Source organism: Gracilinanus agilis, chromosome 1 (assembly GCF_016433145.1).
Source record: "Gracilinanus agilis isolate LMUSP501 chromosome 1, AgileGrace, whole genome shotgun sequence".
Lineage (NCBI taxonomy): Eukaryota > Metazoa > Chordata > Mammalia > Didelphimorphia > Didelphidae > Gracilinanus > Gracilinanus agilis.
In genome coordinates, this window is record NC_058130.1 from 716,572,540 (window position 1) to 716,592,243 (window position 19,704).

The window sequence follows — 19,704 nt, forward strand, 5'->3', positions numbered from 1 at the left end:
AGGGGCTCAGTTACCATTCACATGCAGACCATACCCAGATCTCTAAACCTAGCTGAGGTCTCTTTTCTAGCCTCTGGCTGTGCATCTCCACCTGCCTAGTGGACACCTCCAACTTAATGGACTGCCTTCTACAACAATCCAAACAAGAGGTAATGAGAGACTGAACTGCCATGCTGTGCCAACTGCAGGTGCTCAGCAATTAACTGCTGCATAATTGAAGCACCTCAGAACAGCCCCTGAAGTCCTGTTCTTTGTCCCAATCCAGTTTACAAGGTAAGAGTCCATGATCAAGAAGCCCCTGAAGCTTTTCCAAAGGCAAAGAATAAGTAGGAGAGCTCACCACTTTTTTCTTCCTTCCTCCAACTGGACCCCTCCGTGGGGCCCGGACAACAGTTTTCTTCTCTGGAGTGAAATCCTGAATGGTATAGGAGAGAGTTCACAGGATATTAAGTATTGTGCCAAACCAGACAGCCCACCCACTCTGGCCTCAGTCACTCTGCAAAGCCATCTCACAAAATCTCTTTATCTCAGATTTAATGAAACATACAGGGAATTCAAGTTAGGACCAAAACTTCAGAAGTATAGAAGTTGATAACATTATCATCAAAGCACCCAAGGGGCAGGCAGAAGACTATGACTTCAAAGTGAAGAGATTTGGGTTCGTTCAAGACCTGGCTCTACTATTCATTTGTTATAGGCCCTTAAGAAACTCCTTTTCCCCTGGGACTTAAGTTATCTCCTGTCAGAAGAGGCTGGACTAGATCATCTCTAAGTTCCCTTCCAACTATACTTTATGATCTCCTGAGTCCAGGAAAAATGGAATCAAATGGAATAGGAATTCTGCTCTCTCCAAAAGACACTTGGTGTCTTTCCCTAAACAACTCCCCCCTACCCTCTCCTTCCTGCCAAGGACCCAAACCCACACTCACCTGATCACTGTTTTTTTCTGATTCTGATGAGCTTTCTGAGTTTTCATCCTCTGATGGAGTTGCACTGGCCAGGTCTAGGTCACTGGAGGCTTTCCGTGCCCGTTTAGCCACTGGCATCTTGAAAAAGACAAAACATAGGTATGCCAGAGACTGAAAGCGCCACTGCTCCCCTGTGATTCTCCCACCACTCTTTACCCACCCCCAACTCCTAGGAGACTCTGCCTGCTACCCTCTTAGGGTAAGAGGGTCTCAAATCCACTCTAAACCTAAGAGTGTACCCAGTATGGAAGGTTTTTGGTTTAGGGCAAAGCTTCTTGCCCAGAACAGAATAAAACAGAATGAAAATGGAAAAGGTAAAAGAAGTGTCAAGAACAACTTTTTGACTACATAAACCAAAAGCTGTTTTTATTTGGGAAGAGGTTCTAGAATCAATCACCTGGCCTGAAAATCATTAGCCATTTTAGATGAAAGGTCCAAGGATCATCAATGCCTAACAGCATCCCAAATTCACATCTCTCCTTTGGAGAGGCTGTTGTCATGAAGTGGAAAGAACACTTAAGGAACAGCAAAAAAAGGAAGAATTTAAAGAAATATAAAAATTCCCATAAAGTACTGCAGAGTGAGGAAAGTAAAACAAAAAGGACAGCATGCCAATTCACATAATCACTATAATAAACATTCTAAAGACAATAAAAAGGCCAAAATGCTCACATGAGGGGAAGGGGGAGATGGTGACATCACAGTATTAAATGTTAAGATACATATAATTTCTTGCTCTTCAAAGTTTCCAGGGATCTCTTAATTGCCAAATTCAATGGTCATGCCTTGATCTGCATCTTGGGAATCTACCTGGATCCTGGATATTTGCTTATTTTCTGAACCCTATGCAGGTGTAAATCTTTGTGTGGGAGTTTTTCCAAGATTCTACCAGGCTTTTTCTGGTCCCCACTCCAGATGACAGTGCCTCCCTCTCCCAAATTCAGTTTACCTCTATTTGTATCTATTTCTTATCTATTTCTACACGAACATGTTGTTTCATCCTAGAGAATGCAAGCTCTTAAAGCCAAGGATTGTTTCACTATTGTCTCTGTATCCCCAACTTTTGTACTCATTTAAATCCTCAACCCCTAAGCACAATGACATGTAATAATCAGTCAAGACACTATATTTGGTACTGGGGATGGGAGCAGAAAAGAATGGAACTATCTCTATCTGCTAAGAGGCATCCAGTATGGGAGGCTATCAGTACAGGGCAGTGTTGGCAAACCTATGGCACTCGTGCTGGAGAGGACTGCTCCCTCCCCCCTCTCAACTAAGCCTGAAGACATTTCTCTTATCACCTACCCCTCTGCCCAGCAGCCCAATGGGAATGTTTCCTCCCTCCCCTGGTGGGTTAAGGGAGCAGCTCACATGAGGCATGAAAGTATAGTTTGGACACTCAGTCTCTAAAAGGTTTGCCATCACTGGTATAGGACAAAGCTTCTTGCCCAGAAAGAATGAAACAGAATAAAAATAGAAGAGATTAAAAAAAAGAGCTTAATTCTATTTGGGGAGACAACAAATATATATTTGGCATAAATACAAAATTAATAAATACAAACATATTCAGTCATTAAAAACAAGGTAATTTGAGTGCAAATTTTATGAACTGTATTCTAAAGAAGACGACTTTGAAGTGGCAGGAAGGAAGGAGTTTATTTCAGGCATGAGGGACCAATGGTCAGTACAGAAGCCCAGGGATAGGAGAAGAGGGAAGAACAGAGAGAAAGCCAGCTCGATTAGAGTGAAAGAAGAGGAAATAAAGGGCAATAAGTCTGGAAAGAAATTGGGCTAGGTTAGGGAAAGCTTTCAAAGCTAAAACTGAGGGGTTTACATTTTATCATAGAGGCAAGAGGAAGCTTCTGGAGTTGATTAAATATGGGAGTCACAGGGTGAGATCTACACTTAAGGAAAATTTGGTAGCAATGCGTGGGAAGAAACCTAGTAGTGAAAGACTAAAGGCAAGGAGAGCAATTAGGAGGCTGTTGCAATCTAGACGAGAAGTGACAAGGGGCTGGATGTGAGAAGGCCTGTGGAGGTAGAATATGCTTGGATGTAAAGGATGAAAAGAGTGCGGAGTCAAGGATGATACCAAACTTATAAAGCTGAGAGACAAAAGTTGGGACATTTGTTTAGGGGGAAGATAAGGAGTCCAGTTCTGAACATGGTGAGTTTGAGGTGTCTTTGGGACATCCAGTTTGAAATATGGGAAAGCTTAGGGAAGAGATTGGGGATGGTCACATAAATCTACAGTCATCTGTGTTCAATTCACAATAGCTAGTGAGGTTACCAAGACAGAAAGAAGAGGAAAGAGAGAAGACAGCCTAGGAGAGAAATTTGAGAAACTCCTAGTTTGGAAGTGTGATCTAGAGACAGAGGAAAAGCATAGACAGGTAAGTCATTTAACCCCAATTACTTTGCCCTTACTGCTCTTCTGACTTGGAACTAATATTTAGTATTGATTCTAAAACAGAAGGTAAAGGTTTTTAAAATAAAAGATTGGAAAGATTTGGGCATCTCTGAAGGCAGCAGGAAAAGAACCAGGAGATAAGAAGAGGTCAAAGACCAGAGAAAGGCAATGCCTGAGGTTGCAATCCAATCTGAAGATGGGAGGGGATTTGATCCTACTCATCCCATTTCATCCTGTCTTCTCCAGCAAACTGCCTCCTCTATCATCCCTACTCTGACTAATCTCTGCCTGTCTACTGCTCATTCCGTATTACCTACAAACATATCCATTTCTCCTTCTTCCTCAAAAAACCCACACTTGACCATCAAACTTTGCTAGTTATCAGTTAACTCCTCAAAGAGTCCACATATAATTAAGGCTTCCACTCTCTTTTCTAATTGAAAAGCAACTATCTAGTGCAGTGGATAGCTGAGCCTGGAATTCAGGAAGACCTAAGCTGAAATTTAGCTTCAGACACCTTACCAAGTAACCCTGAATAAGTCACTTAGCCTATCTACTTCAGTTTTTTCATCTGCAAAATGGGAATAATAACAGCACCTACCTCAGAGTCACTGTGAGGACCACATGAGATAATATTTGGAAAGTGTTTAGCTCAGTGCCTGGCATGCAGTAGGTGCCTACTAAATGCCTATTTCCTTCTTAACTCTGCAATCTGGCTCTCAATCTCATTATTCCACTGAAACTGCTCACTCCAAAGTCACCAATGATCTCTTAATTGCCAAAAGTAATGGCCTTTTCTCAATTCTCATCCTCTCTTTTTAAACTCTTACCTTCTGTCTTAAAATCAATACTGTATATTGGCTCCAAGGCAGAATTGCAGTAAAGACTAGGCAGAAATGAAGTGACTTGCCCAGAGTCACCCACCTAGGAAGTGTCTGAGGCCACATGTGAACCCAGGACCCCTCATCTCCAGGCCTGGTGCTCTATTCAATGAGCCACCTGCCGCAGTTCTCATACTTCTGCCAGTTACCCTCTTTTTCCTTAATGTTCTCTTTTTTCTAAGTTTTTGTGATTTTATTCTCTCCCAGTTTTCCTCCTACCTATTGAACCATTCCTCAGACTCCTTTGTTGGATTCTTCATTTAGGTCATGCCTACTAACTATGAGTATCTCCGAAGGATCTGACCTTGGTCCTCTTCTTTCTCTCCTCTATAATATATTGCTTGGTGATCTCATCAGCTCCCATGGATTCAATAATAATCTCTATGTAGATAATGAGATCTTGTCATCCAGCCCTTACCAAATTCCTGACCTCTTGATATCTAGTCTTGCATCATCAATGGATTACTGGATCTCTCAAATTTGATTTCCTAAAGACAAATCAAACTCAAGATGACCAAAATGGATCTATCTTTTCCTGAAAACCCTCCCTAATCCTATCTTCCCTATTACTCTTAAGAGCACCACAAATACTTCTAGTCACCCAGACTCACATCCAACATGTCATCTTCATCTCCTCATTCACACTCAGCCCATGAGGTCAATCTGCTGCCAAATACTATGGCTTCCCAACAACTCTCATATACACCCCCTTTCTCTCCACTCTCCATAAGCAACTACTCTAGTGCAGGACCTCCGTCATCTCATTCCTGGACTATTACAACAGCCAGCTAGATGGTCTCCCTACCTTGATTCTCTCCCCATTCCAGTCCATCCTGCCAATCAGCTGCCAAATTAATCTTCCTAAAGCATGGGATCTGAACATGTTATACACACTTACAAACACAAACAATTCAATAAGCTTCCATGGCTCCCTTTTATCTCCAAGATCAAATATAAATCTGCTATTTAGCTTGTAATGCTCTTCATAACCTGGCCCTTTCCTATCTTTTCTACACACTGTGATCTAAAAATGTTGGTCTTCTTTCTCTTCCTTAAATTGGATACCCTATCATCTAATTCTTTGCCTTTGCATTGGCTGTCCCCCATACCTTAAATTCTCTTCCTCCTCATCTTTGAGACTCAACTCAAAGAAAACCTTCTACAAGAAGCTTTTCTCAGTCTCTATTACTCTTTTCATTGTCAATCCTAGTGTCTGCCCTCTGAGTTCATCTCCCATTTTGTGAATATATATATCACAAATATATACCAGTTATTCAGCCAGAGATATCAATACTGATATTGACTTCTATTTATATCTTTGAGCACACGGTTGTCTGCACAATGACTTCCCCTTTAAAATGGAAGTTCCTTGAGGGCAGACACTGTCTTTTGTCTTTCTTGGTAGCCCCAACACTTAGCACAGTGCCTGGCACACAGCAAGCACTTAGTAAATGTTTGTTGATGATGATAATTACAGACCATATGCACAAGTAGAAGTTTGGTCCAGGCAAGAAAAAGAGCCATATCTTTATTGGAACCCTGGGAAATATCAATAATCAATAAGCATTTATTAAGCACTTACTATGTTCCAGGCATTGTGCTAAGCACTGTGAAGGGGTTTTTTTGTTTGTTTGTTTGTTTGTTTTTTAAACCCTTCCTTACCTTCCATCTTGGAATCAATACTGTGTGCTCCAAGGCAGAAGAGTGGTAAGGGCTAGGCAATGGGGGTTAAGTGACTTGCCCAGGGTCACACAGCTGGGAAGTGTCTGAGGTCAGATTTGAACCTAGGACCTCCCGTCTCTAGGCCTGGCTCTCAATTCACTGAGCTACCCAGCTGCCCCTTTGTGAAGGGGTTTTGAGATAAAGAGAACAGAAGGTTGAAGGTCACAAAGAATGGCCTCAATTTTCTCAGTAAAATAAGAGAGAAATTCCTCAAGGGAAGAAGACGCATATGAGAAGGAAGAAATGAGGTACAAATGTATAGAAAATTCGAAGAGGGAAGAGAAGTTTGGAATAGCCTATATGGGGAGTGAAATGGGGAAAACTATTAGGCTCTTAAATGAGTGATTAACTAATTCTTGACCTTTCTGCAGCATTTAATATAATTAAGTGCTCTCTCCTCCCCAGATATACTCTCTGCTCTGATTTTTTTTACAACTCCTACTTCTAGGTGGCTACCATTTCTCCATCTCTGGTAGGTTATTTCTCATGCACATAGGTACCAGAAACTCTGTCAGTTCTAGTCTATTCTCAATTCACAATTTCTCAGAGCGTCTTATTATTTCTACATAAACCACAATCAAATTTATGTGTATATATAATCTCTCTCATAAGCTCTAGATGTGAATCTCTACCTGCCTATTACATATTTCCAACTAGATGGATGTCCCAGAGGAACATCAAACTCAGTTTGACCCAAAACTGATATTTTCCCTCAAACCTACTTTCTTCCTAATTTCCTGGTTTATGTTAAAAGCCCCTCTATACTTCTAAGCCAGTGGTTCCCAAACTTTTTTGGCCTACCACCCCCTTTCCAGAAAAAATATTACTTAGCGCCCCCTGTCACATACTATCACCACCCCCTTACAGTTATTCACTGCCCCAAAATGCACCTGTGGCCATCACCACCTACCCTGGATCGCTGCAGCACCCACCAGGGGGCGGTGGTGCCCACTTTGGGAATCATTATTCTAAGCCCTCAAGTTAACAATCTCAAGAGTTATACAGAACTCTATTCTACCTCAACACACATTCAATCAATTGTCCAGTTTTATCAATTTTACTCCCACAAGTACTCATCACCTCTCACCTGGGGTATTAATTGATTTTTCTGCCTCAAGTTGGTCCTCTCTCTCCAGTCCAACCTCCATATGTATGCCAAAATGATGTTCCAAAAACAGATCTGACTATGTTGCTCCCCTAGTCAAAAAGTTCCAGCAGCTTCCTGTTGCCTCTAGAAAAGGGGCTTATAAACTTTTGGGGGGTTCTAGGCCTTCTTGGGGCCTAGTCTGTTAAAGTCTACAGCCCCTTTCTCAGACTAATGTTTTGTTTATTTTTTTGTTGTGTTTCTTTTTTAAAACCCTTACCTTCCATCTTAGAATCAATACTGTGTATTGGTTCCAAGACAGAAGAACGGTAAGGGCTAGGCAATGGGGGTTAAGTGACTTGCCCAGGGTCACACAGCTAGGAAGTATCTGAGGTCAAATTTGAACCTAGGACCTCCATCTCTAGGCCTGGCTCTCCATCCACTGAGTCACCCAGCTGCCCCCTCAGACTAATATTTTTAAATGCATAAAATGCACAGAATTACAAATAAAACTAATTCTATTGAAATAGTTAACATATTTTGTTTAATTCATTGATCTCAAATAAAGCATACCCATTCTGGAATAAATATAACACACTTCTGATTGGCATTTAAAGCCTTTTACCCACTTGCCTCTACTTCTTTGCAGAGGTGAGAGTCTGTGGGCATAAATCACACTTTTTTCAATATGTTGTTTGTTTTCCTTAAACCTTTTCCTCTCTTTTTAATTCTTTGTTGAGATGACCCTCCAGAAAGAGGAGAAGGAAAGTATACATTGGGAAATTGAAGTGATGTAAAAACAAAAATATATCAATAACATTTTTTAAAGTTCTTAACAACCTGCCTCCAGTTTACCTTTCTAGGCTGAAGACACATTATTGCCCTCATGAATTCAAGCCAAACTTGCCTCTCCACTATTCCTCGTGTGTGACATTCCATCACCCCACTGATGCCTGGAATTCACTCCCTCCTGGACTCCTTGGCCTTTTCAAATCCCCAGCTGCCTTCACAATGGCTTCAGAGGAATCTCCTCCAAAAGCCCTTTCCTGATCTCAAGCTGCCAGCACCTCCCACTCCCACTATATTGACTTACATAGCTACATGTTGTTTCACCCAAAAGAATATGGACTACTTGAAGGCAGGGTCTATTCACTTTGATTTTTCTATGCTCAACACCTGGCATAATGTCTAGCACCTAGGAGGCATTTAAAAAACGCCTGATGATTAACTGAACAAACTACAAGAAGTGAAACCAGGATACATCACTAGGGCAGTCACTGAAACAAATGCTTCTGCATAACTGTTTTAAGGGAATGTACTTGGAACTGTTTAGGTGTTTGCAGGCAGCACCTGCTGCCTCAAAACAAAATGTATCAATAATAATTAAACAATTTCTGAAGAGCTCTATGAGTCCTAAATTCAAGTCCCACCTCCACCACTTAGAAGACTTAAGAAAAATAATAAATTCCTCTTATCCTCAGTTACCTGATCTATAAAATCAAGATAATATTTAAACTCCCCAGCCCACTGGCTTATTGTGAGAATAAAATCAGAAAAGGTATGCAAAGCGCCTTGTCAACCACAAAGTGCTATATTCTAGTTATGCAGGAATTTCCCCTCCTACCTCTCAACCCATCTGGTTTTTTCTAAGAATCTGGCATGAGAGGAAAAGAAGGAATCAGGAAACCCACTGAATAGCAATCTTTTCCAAAAGACCAATAAATAAAATTCTTGACTTCTTAGGAAACTGTATGAAAGTAATAAAACTTGGACTTGGACACCTTGGCACACTCGTTTGGCTTTAAAGAAATTTGCCCTGAAATAGTAACTATGAACGAGAAATATTGGACAGGAGTGTTTTCTCCCACACCTCACCCTAGAAAGATGACCCAAATATTTAAAAATTGGACTGACAGGGCACCCAGGTAGCAGAGTGGAGAGAGTGCCAGGTCTAGAGTTGGGAGGTTCTGGGTTCAAATTTGGCCTCAGATACTTCCTTGCTGTGGGCAAGACACTTAACCCTGATTACCTAGCTCTTGCCACTTTTCTTTCTTAGAACTGACACTAACACAGATGCTAAGAGTTTTTTTGTTTTGTTTTGTTTTGTTTTTTTTAACCCTTGTACTTCAGTGTATTGTCTCATAGGTGGAAGATTGGTAAGGGTGGGCAATGGGGGTCAAGTGACTTGCCCAGGGTCACACAGCTGGGAAGTGGCTGAGGCCGGGTTTGAACCTAGGACCTCCTGTCTCTAGGCCTGACTCTCACTCCACTGAGCTACCCAGCTGCCCCTAAGAGTTTTTTTTTTAAATTGTACTGACAGGCAAAGTGGACAGATTCGTATTCCACATGGATTCCTCTCTTTATCAAAGAATCAACATGACAATTCCTTGAAGAGAGGGCTTCTCATTAAATGATTATATTATATTAAATAACTGAAAAAGTCTCAGGATATTAGCACTAAAATAACAACTAAGGTTTATATAGCACTCTCAGGTTTGCAAAGCTCATGATGTAAATTCTTATTTGATGTTCTTAACACCTTGAATGAAGTCATAATTTCAAGCATGTTGTTATTATCCCTCTTTTCCAGAGGAAGAAGCTAAGGCTCAAGAAGGTTAAATGGCTGTCCAAGCTCACACAAGCTTAACAATGTCAGAGTTCAGATCTGAACTTGAGTCTTTCCTGAATCAAAACTCCTCTCCTGACAAACAAGGAGGGGGAAAAAAGACTCAGACAGAGAGAATGGCTTGCTTAGGGCTAAGGCCTCAGGTTCCTTGGCCCTCAGTGGCCCTCCCTCTGCTCTTCTGCTATTTCTCCCCTCTCCATCCCCAAGGGCCTGGGGTCCAGGCTCAGCTCACCCCATACCTACTTTCAATGGTGGTGCTTTCCGCTTTATCCCACTGTGTTCGCTGCCCTTGTCAGAGTCTTCATCACTTTCCATCTTCTCACTGGCACTGGCCGCTGTCACTGCTGCAACAGCCATGAGCCCTGCCTCATCTTCAGCATCACTTCCAGCCATCGGATCATTCTCAGGGACTTCACTGTCAGAAGAACTCACAGGCTAAAGGGCAGAAACACAGACCATAAGGTTTGAGGACACTTGCTGCTCAAAGAAAGACTCACCCAATGCTCTCACAGGAATAGACAAACAAAAACATGGGCACAAATGCTTGGAATAAAGGAAAATCAAAGCAGCCAAAAAATGTCTCTTTCAACTTTCTTAAGACACCTAGCAGGCAGATGGAAATGGATGACTAGGCCTTAAGTGAAAGTCAGGGATGGAGACACAAATTCAGAACTCATCCACCCAGATGGAATCATTGAAGTCTTAGCACTCACTGCTGGCTCCTCATCTTCCTTTCTCCTCCCCCCTCCCCAATATTTCACCTTTCTATAGTCTTTCACTTTTCTGGGTCTTTCTCAAAGGCTCCATTAAAAACTGTTAAATGCATTTTGATGGTAGAAGCACTAAAACCATTTCTAACTATTAAAAACAACGATAATGTAAGAGATTATCTCTATTTTATGGGGAGTCAAAAAGTACTGAAGACTGGAGCAATTAGGTAGCTCAGCGGATTGAGAGCCGGGCCTAGAGATGGGAGGTCCCAGGTTCAAATCTGGCCTCAAACACTTCCTAGCTGTGTGAATCCTGGGGCAAGTCACTTAACCCTTATAGCCTAGCCCTTACCACTCTTCTGTCTTGGGAATTTTACTAAGAGAGAAGGTAAAGATTTTTTTTTAAACCCTTACTTTTCATCTTAGTATCAATACTATGTATTTGTTCCAATACAGAAGGGCAGTAAAAGCTAGGCAAGGAGGATTAAGTGACTTGCCCAGGGTCATACAGCTAGGAAGTGTCTGAAGTCAGATTGGAACCTGGGGCCTCCCATCTCTAGGTCTGGCTCTCAATCCACTGAGCCACCCAGCTACCCTCAGAAGGTAAAGATTTTTTAAAATTAATTGAAGATTTAACAAAAAAATCTTCTGGATTGTAATGGCCTACAGCTCTTGGTCAATGCCATATGACTTCTTCTATAACACTTTTTTTTTAACCCTTACCTTCTATCTTAGAATCAATCCTATGTATTGGTTCCAAGGCAGAAGGGTGGTAAAGGCTAGGGGGGTTAAGTGACTTGCCCAGGGCCACACAGCTAGGAAGTGTCTAAGGCTAGATGTGAACCTAGGATTTCCCTGTCTCTAGGCCTGGCTCTCAATCCACTGAGCTACCCAACTGCCCCATCCCATATCATTTTTGACAAGATTTGAAAGAATAATTCTAAGTAGGTCAAGCCCAAAGTCTAACAAGCCAAGATAGAATAGTAATGCTGCCACTGTGAGTTGGTGTCACACCTTTCCTCCAAAAAGCTGTAAAGTCTATTTTTTTTCTTTTTACCACACTCCAGTTACAATGGGGGGGAACAGTTATTAATAATTCTCATTTTATGTCTTGTACAATAGTAAGCATTAAATAAAGTAAATAAAGCTTTGCTGAACTAACTAAATGTACTTGTACAGAGTAAAACTGAGGACCTGAGAGTCTGTGATCTTCCCAATATTGCACAAAGAAGCAGGAATGGAGTTTGGTTTACAACTGGCTACTATTCTGGCAATGGATACTACCTTCCTTTCAGCTTGTAAGTTTTTCAGTTTTTCACTTCTAACCTAAATTCAATGAAGTACAATGAAAAGAACAATGGACCAGAGAAAGCTAGGTGGCACCAGTAAATAGAGAGCCAAACTGAAGGTAGAGATCCTGGATTCAAATCTGGTCTCAGATATTTCCTAGCAATGTCATTCTAGGTAAGTCACTTAAACCCCAATACCTAGTCCTTATTGTTTTCTGGGTTAGAACCAATAAATAGCACTGATTCTAAGAAAGAAGGTAAGAGTTTTTTAAAAAAGAGAAAAGATTCAATTCTGAGACAGGAGGTAACCGTTTTAAAAATTAAACTATATATATATATATATACATATATATATATATATATTTTTTTTAAATTTTAAAGAAAGAGACCTAAACTTCAAGAAGTTGGGATTTGGGTTCTAACTCCACCACTTTCTAGCCACTTTCCCTCAGTTTCTTCATCAGCAAAATAAAGATAATATTCATCAGGTAATTATAAACTAAGTATTTTGTAAACTATAAAGCACAATTAAAATATGAGTATTATTTGTTTTTGCAACATCCCTGTGATCGAACAGGTAGGGTAGGATTATCCCCATTTTTCAGAAACTTGAGACATGGACAGCTGAATGACTGACCAAAGGTCACATAAATTCATTGTAAGACCTTGGACTAAAACTCTGACTCTCTGACTCCCAAGGCAGTTTCTGCTAGAATCTCATTACCTCTTTTAAATGGATTCACATAATCAGATAGAAGAGAACATATGTTGATATCATAAATGTTTGCCATCCTAGATCTTGTGAAATGATAACCAGCACTGAGGAGAACCAGGAAAAGACCCAAGAAATAATCAACCTCAAATCCTCTAAAATAGTCCCAATAAAATAAAATAGGCACTTGATTTCTAACATTATCTTAAAAGATATCTAAAAAGAATCAGAATTACAACATGTAACATGAGAAAAGAAGGGGAAAAGCCAGCCATGGAAGCAGAGTAACTTTTATTTTCTTTGTACTACTCTCAAAGATGATAAATTATCCTATCCTCTGCAAAGGGCTGAGTTAATTGCTACAATACTACCATGTCTCTCTTAAAAGGCTAGAGAGAATAAATCTGTACAATGAACACAGAGAAGTAATTCACTTTTTCCTACAGTATTAAAGGCTTATAAAATATTTTCCCCACAACAACTCAGTGAGGTCAGAAGTGCAAGTATGAAATCAATTTTATAGGTGAAGTAACTACGGTTCAGGTTGCTAAGGTGGATGGTATACGGTCAAGACTGAAATTCAAATCATAAAGCACTAAGTGCAGGATTTTTCCTATACCTCCAGGGTGTTTCTTTGCAAATAAAATCTCTTTGCTTTTTGAGTTCTGGGTTTCTTTTTTTTGATTCTTACTTTCTTTCTTAGAAACAACTCTAAGACCGAAGGGCAAGAGCTAGGCAAACAGTGGTTTAGGGGACCTACCCCTTTCTACATGATTATTTTACACATGGTCCCTTATTTTTTTGTCTCCTCCTCAATATCTCTTACCTTCTATGGTTCCCTCCTTCTTGAACCTTAGCCTTGGCCTCTTGCTTCCCAATAATAGCAAAGTATCAAACAATATAAGAGACTAAATTTCTGGAATGCATTTGCCAAGTATTTTCCCCATAACAACCACCCTGTGAGGTAAGCAGTACAAGTATTATTATTCCCATTTTACAGACAAGGACATAAAGGAGACAAATGAAGGACTTTCTGAAGGTTGCACCAAAAAGTGGCCACGCCCAAGACTCAGATTCTCAGATGCCAACAATGACAACAATCATAAAGTACCATAGAGCGCATAAGGCTCTTTCCTCACCCCAATCCTGTATGGCAGGCAGTATTAAAGAAAAATATCCTCCATCTTTTAGATGAGGAAGCTGAATCTGAGAAAAGTGAACCAACTTGCCCAAAATAATACAGTTGCTAAATGAGAACAACAGCATAAGCACAGGCCTTTTGCCTCCAAAGCCACTACATAATGCTTCCTTTCTTTGTTTTGGGGTTTTTTTTTTAGTAACCTTTACCTTCTATCTTAGAAACTATTATCAATTCTAAGGCAGAAGATCAGTAATGGCTAGGTAATTGGGGTTAAGTGATCTGCCCAAAATCAGTTAGGAAGTGTCTGAGACCAAATCTGAACCCCAAACCTCCCATCTCCAGGCCTCACTCTATCCACTAAGCTGTATCATGTTGCTGTTCTAGGGAAAAAAAGGGAAGCCGTGACAGCATGCAGATGAACTGAGGTCCTCAGCCTCTTCTTCCCCAGTCTACAAGTCAATCACATACCTCTCTTTATTGGTGAGAAATCTACTTATTTTAAACTTGAAATGTGCACATTATGAGGTATAAGTGTGGCTCAGCACTGTTAAAGCGGTTTGGGCTTGAAGAGCAGCCTTCGGGTCAGTGTTTCCTAATTCCAGTTCCTCGAGGGCCTGTATTTTGTCTGTTTTATGTAGTAGCCAGGAAGTTGTGGGTGTCCAATAAATATTAAATGGTGCTGATGATTCACTGAGAAGCAGCATAGGGAGGACGTAACCAGAGAAACTGAGCCAGGGCCAGAAAGGGAGCTGGTGGAAACTCAACCACATTCTGAACTGTTTATCCAAATTCCAGATCTGGCAAAGCAATGGGAAAAGGGGTTGGTAGTTCAATAAAGGAGACAGATACAAGGCCTTTCCAATACTGCCAAAGATGCAGAAGAGAAAAACTGCCCTCATGAAGGATCAAGCCAATCAAACCCTATGTGTGAATTTCCAACAAACAAGATATGGAACAGGTAAGTATCACCCTCTGGCCTCAAGAACCTTAGAGGGGGCTTTAACCATTTTAGTTCAACCACCACGTTTTACAGACAAGGAAACTGAGGCCAAAGAAAGGGAAGGATTTGCCAAAGGTTTATGAGGGTTAAGTGGTCAAATCCAAGACTTGGCCTGTGGATACACAATCTGAAGATGGAACAGATTTCTGAGAGAGAGAAAGAAAGCAGGGTTCTGACACCTTCTACCCCAGAGGACTACCTTGACCAAGAACATCAAAAACATCTCCAGTGTATTTTCCCTCAGACCTTTCCAGCTGTCATTCCCCTTCATGATAGTCCCTTGTTTCACCCATTCATGTTATCTCTTAATTTACCCATAAAGCCTATATATCTTTCTCAGGCCAGGCTCTTGTTCTCCACTTAGATCTTTGCCATGCTTCCACACCCCCTTATCTATCTACATCAATGATTCCCAAAGTGGACGCTACCATCCCCTGGTGGGTGCTGCAGCAATCCAGGAAGGCAGTGATGGCCACACTTTTTTTGTATTACATTCTATTCTGAGTTCAATAAATAGTTTCATAATTTCCAGGGGGCGCTAAGTAATATTTTTTCTGGAAAGGGGGCAGTAGACCAAAAAAGTTTGGGAACCACTGATCTACATAAACCTCAAGAGCAGTAAAACCAATATGGAAGTGTCTTGCATGACAATAAAAATTAAATTAAAAAATTAAATTAAATTAAATAGATAAATTTTTTTTAAAGCAGCGGTCAAAGGCAAAGAGCAAAACTCATCTGCACAATGAATCAACAGCTCATCCTCTCCCTAGTAAAAGACCAGCCCCATTCTCTCCTACTTTCTCCTGCCTGTCTCCACATTCTCCAACTTCTACTCTACTAGCCATCTGACAGTACACTCCAGTATAGTAGTATTCCAAATGACAGATATCCCTGCTGCCACTTTTATCTGCTCTGGAGATCGTTTCACTAGAATTTATCACAGACTCTTTCAAAGTCTGACATCTTTGGAGGAGGTGAAAGAAGAAAGACCCCAACAGCTCTCACCTCTCTAAGTTCTTGACATGTTCAGAAGCACTTTCTTCAGGGGCAACTAAGTGGTTCGAGGGATAGAGTGACAGGCCTGGAGCCAAGAGGACTTGGACTCAAATCTAGCCTCAAATTCTTCCTAGCTATGAAACCCTGGGCAAGTCACTTAACTCCCATTGCCTAGCCTTTGTCCTTCTGTCCTAGAATTGTTAAGAAGACAGAAAAGGGCTAAAAAAAGAAAAATCACTTTCCCCACAACAAGTAGCAAACATGTTATTGTCTCCATTTTATAAATGAATAAACTAAGACCCAGAGAAGTGAATTTGCCTTTAGTCACCCAGCTAGCTGTCAGGGACAGAACTCAAACCTAGATCTCCTGCCTCCTTGTCTACCCCCTACACCATGCTGTCTTTTCTTGGGGGAAAGAGATGTTTCCAAAAGTTATGGTACTTTACTTAAATTAGGGCCAAGGATTTATACATTCCTTTCCCTTTCCTGTCAGTCAAGTAAGCAGTCACCATCTCCAGAATGAAATGCAAAGTGACCCTCAGATTGACCAGGACAAGTCTAAAATCTTGGGCTACTTGGGTTTCATATGGTATAGTAGGGGGAGTGACTGGTCAACGAACGAAGAATCTGCTCTGGTGCCCCCTCTTTGGGGCATTACCCGAGCAGAGACCAAGAAACAGAAAAGATCTATGAATCAGTTTCTGAGAAAGTACTCACCGGAGGAGCACTGTAACTGGCATGGGGGTTATTCTGGATCTCCCATAGGCCTTCATTGAAACCTTTTCTTTTGTTGGGTTTCCCATACTTATCCTTGTATTTCTCATAGGGGAACAAGTCCTTGGGTCCCAGGAAGGCTCTAGAGAAATAAATCATAGGACAGATGCAGATAAGTCCAAGAACCATAATATAATACCAAGGAAAGGTCTATGTCAAACACACTGGATGAAGGAAGGGGATACTTACGTTTCATGAGTGCCAAAGAAAAAGATGGGGTACTTGTTTGGGGGAGGTTTCACTGCCCCATCTGCAATATCATCAATCTACAAGAATAAGAAAGAATGGTCAAAAGTGATAAGCATCATCACTCCACACCCCCAAAGTGAATACTGTGAGCATGAGATGATCAAGAAAGATGCCAGGTTATCTTGGTAAAAGAAGGGTACCATTAAAGTAGCAAGAGGCTAAGTGATTAAACATGAGGACTGTACTTCCCCCACCCCAGATAAGTTCATCTCACCCCAAAGATAGGGGCTAGGATCAGAATCCCCAATATAGATGTTTCACCTTCAAGAAGTCAAATACCTTTCTTGGAGCCAATGCCGGGGGTGGTGATAAGTGTGGTTCAGGGGACTCCTCAAGTCCTTTTACCCTGGCCCCTCCCCTCAAAGGGACATTCCATAATAGGGATCCCTGAGGATAGTGTGGCTGGGGGCTGGCCCCAGAGGAAACCCAAGCTGCAGGGATCAAGCAAAAAGGATGGAGAAGGGAGTGGACTCCAGGAGACAGGACTTTGGTATCCAAGTCCCATCCTCTCTTTGCAGGACTATGAGCTGAAACAGCTGTCAGTCACCTCCCCACAGGAAGATGGCAAAACCTCTTAGTTTCCAATCAGGTGCCTGGAAATATTTGGGGATGGAAGGAAATTTGTAGAGGAGGAAAATGAAAGGGGTTCTTGCCATGGGCAACAGGATGAGGAAAGTAAAGGAAATTTTCTATAAAGAGTTATTTCTCCACATCTCTCCTAGAATTTTATAGTTACCAGTATCAACAGTAGTAGCCTAGCCTAACCCAGAAATTTTTTTCTCTCTAATCTTTCTTGCCCCACAGACCATTTTTTCTACCACTCTTATACCAGTCCCCTCCAATTTCCTTGGCTCCCTGTCATGTCTCATTCATACTGTTACTGGCCCCAGGAACATCTCATTTAGCTCATTTAATCATCCACTTAGGTACTTGGGGAACCAGGATGGTATAAATGATTCTGAATCAACAACTTGAGTTCAAATTCCAGTTCTGCCACTTTCTCACATGACCTTGGACAAATCACTTAACCTCTAAGGATTTCTGGCTCTTCATCTTTGAAATGAGGGCATGGACCAGATGCCCTACAGGTCTCCCATCAACAATACCTCCCATCCATAACTCTTGGCACATTCTGACAGCCTCCTTTCAGCACCTTCTTCATCTCTAAACTCTTTCAAATATATCAAAGGGTAGCTCCCTCCCCTTGGGATTTATGCTATTGTCCTTCCTTTAATTTTTCTCATTCTTCAAACATACAAACATGGCATACAAACTCTTCCCTTCAAAGCATTCTTCTCTACACAAAAACCTTCAAGACACCAGTGAAAAGCATTAACCTAAGGCAGTACCTAAACTCCTAAAGAATTTCAAATATATACATCAAAGAAGCATTCATCTGGGACAGCTAGGTGACTCTAGGGCCAGGTCTGGAGATGGATTCCAATCTAGCCTCAATCACTTCCTGCTTTGTGACCCTAGGCAAGTCACTTAACCCCAATTGCCTAGCTCTTGCTTTTCTGTCTTAAGAGCTGTTACTAGGACAGAAGGTAAGATAATTTAAAAAAAAAAAAAAAAGCATCCATCCATCCATTTCCGAACTTGTTACCAACTAGCCAATTCAAAGCAAATTTTAACAGTTCCTCTAAATGAGAGATTCCACGAACTCTACAAGTCTCAGACTACTTCACTATATCCTATATGTATCTATGAATCCTAATGCCCCTAAATGCTTAGCACCAGACACCCAATCAGTTTGACTTGGATTCTAGTATATTTCCTGTCTGTATTTCCGTATCATCATTCCAAGCACTGCTTTTCTGCCTAATCCCATTTTAGGGATGCAGAGAACAGAGATTCATTATATCCTGAAATCCAACAGAGGCCTTGCCTTAGCAACTCTGTTTGGTTGTCTCTTTTTTCACACCCTAGATTTCCTGACACCAGTTAACCACTCTAGAATCCTTGTAGAACCCTACTAACTACAACAAATGCCACTTCCCCTTACTTTGGCATGTCATTCTTCATCAGTACCATATACACACACACACTCACTCACATACTCACTCACTCACTCACTCACTCTATACCCTATAGGCCACAAGATGCCAATCCAGTTCTCATGGTCTTCTCCAGGTCCTTCAGCATTCCAAGTTACCTACCCTTTAGAAGATATGCCATCTAGCAATTCCATTTTCTTCATTAATTCAATTCATTTCAAATCAATAAATATTTATTAACTGCCTACTATGTGCCAGGCATGATGCTAAGCACTAGAGATACAAAAAGAGACCAAAAAAATAGTCTCTGCCCTCAAGGGAGTTTATCCTCCTGGTTCCTTGGCCCCCTCAAACTCTTCAGTACTCCTAATTTCCTTCAAAGCCCTCAATTCTATAGGAATATCCTTATCATACCACCCAATTCTCCCATTCTCACTCTTTTAATAAGTCCTTTGGACTGAGGTGCTGAATCTCTCAGGCTACCTCATCCCTGGGTTCCTCCAGTTCATTGACATTATATAGACTTTGAGCAGAGATAACCTTGAAGACCATCTAGTCCAAATCTCTTATTCCTAGAATGAGTAAACTAAGACCCAGAGAGGGAAAAGGGACTTGCCCAAGGTCACACAAGTAGCAGAACCTGTGTCTGAACCCATTCAGGGTTCTTTCCAGAGCACAACCCTACCCCTAAAATCTCTCTCAGGTGCCTCTTCACCAAGTCTCCCAGTATCCCCAGCTCCCTTGGCTAAATTAGTCCTCCCTGGGGCCTTCCAGCTCCCCCAACCCCAGAATCCCCTGGGGTTCCCCCACAGCCCTCTGATCCCCAAGGTGCCCCAGTTCTCCGGCTTCTCCATCTTCCCTGAGCCTTCCACGGGGCCCTCCATCCTCTCTACCTACCCTCCTCCCAGAGCTTCCCCCAGGCCCAGCCCCTCCCCTTCTCCCAGGGGGGTCTCGGCTCTCCCCATGCCCCCAGAAGAGAGGTCCTGGTCAGTTTTCTAAGCCCCGCCCATCCCAGGGGTCCCCCTGGACCCTCCAATCCTCCTCTCCCCGCGCAGCCCCCTAGGTCCCCCCCCAAGCCCCTCGCGCCCCCGCGCCGACTCTGGCCCCCCCATGACCCCCAAGCCCGCCCCCACCCCCCCGGCCCC

General features: G+C 41.8%; 1 protein-coding gene across 1 annotated transcript in view; it reads right to left on the reverse strand.

Moving 5' to 3' along the window:
• The window catches only part of HDGFL2 (HDGF like 2), a 32,514-nt gene that overhangs the window by 9,785 nt on the left and 3,025 nt on the right, over positions 1 to 19,704 (reverse strand). The window contains exons 2-6 of the mRNA XM_044685288.1: positions 16,503 to 16,579; positions 16,257 to 16,395; positions 9,935 to 10,126; positions 930 to 1,046; positions 341 to 415 (exon numbers count right to left, since the gene is read on the reverse strand). Of these exons, the coding sequence (XP_044541223.1) occupies positions 341 to 415; positions 930 to 1,046; positions 9,935 to 10,126; positions 16,257 to 16,395; positions 16,503 to 16,579 (600 nt within the window). The remainder of the gene's footprint in view (positions 1 to 340; positions 416 to 929; positions 1,047 to 9,934; positions 10,127 to 16,256; positions 16,396 to 16,502; positions 16,580 to 19,704) is intronic.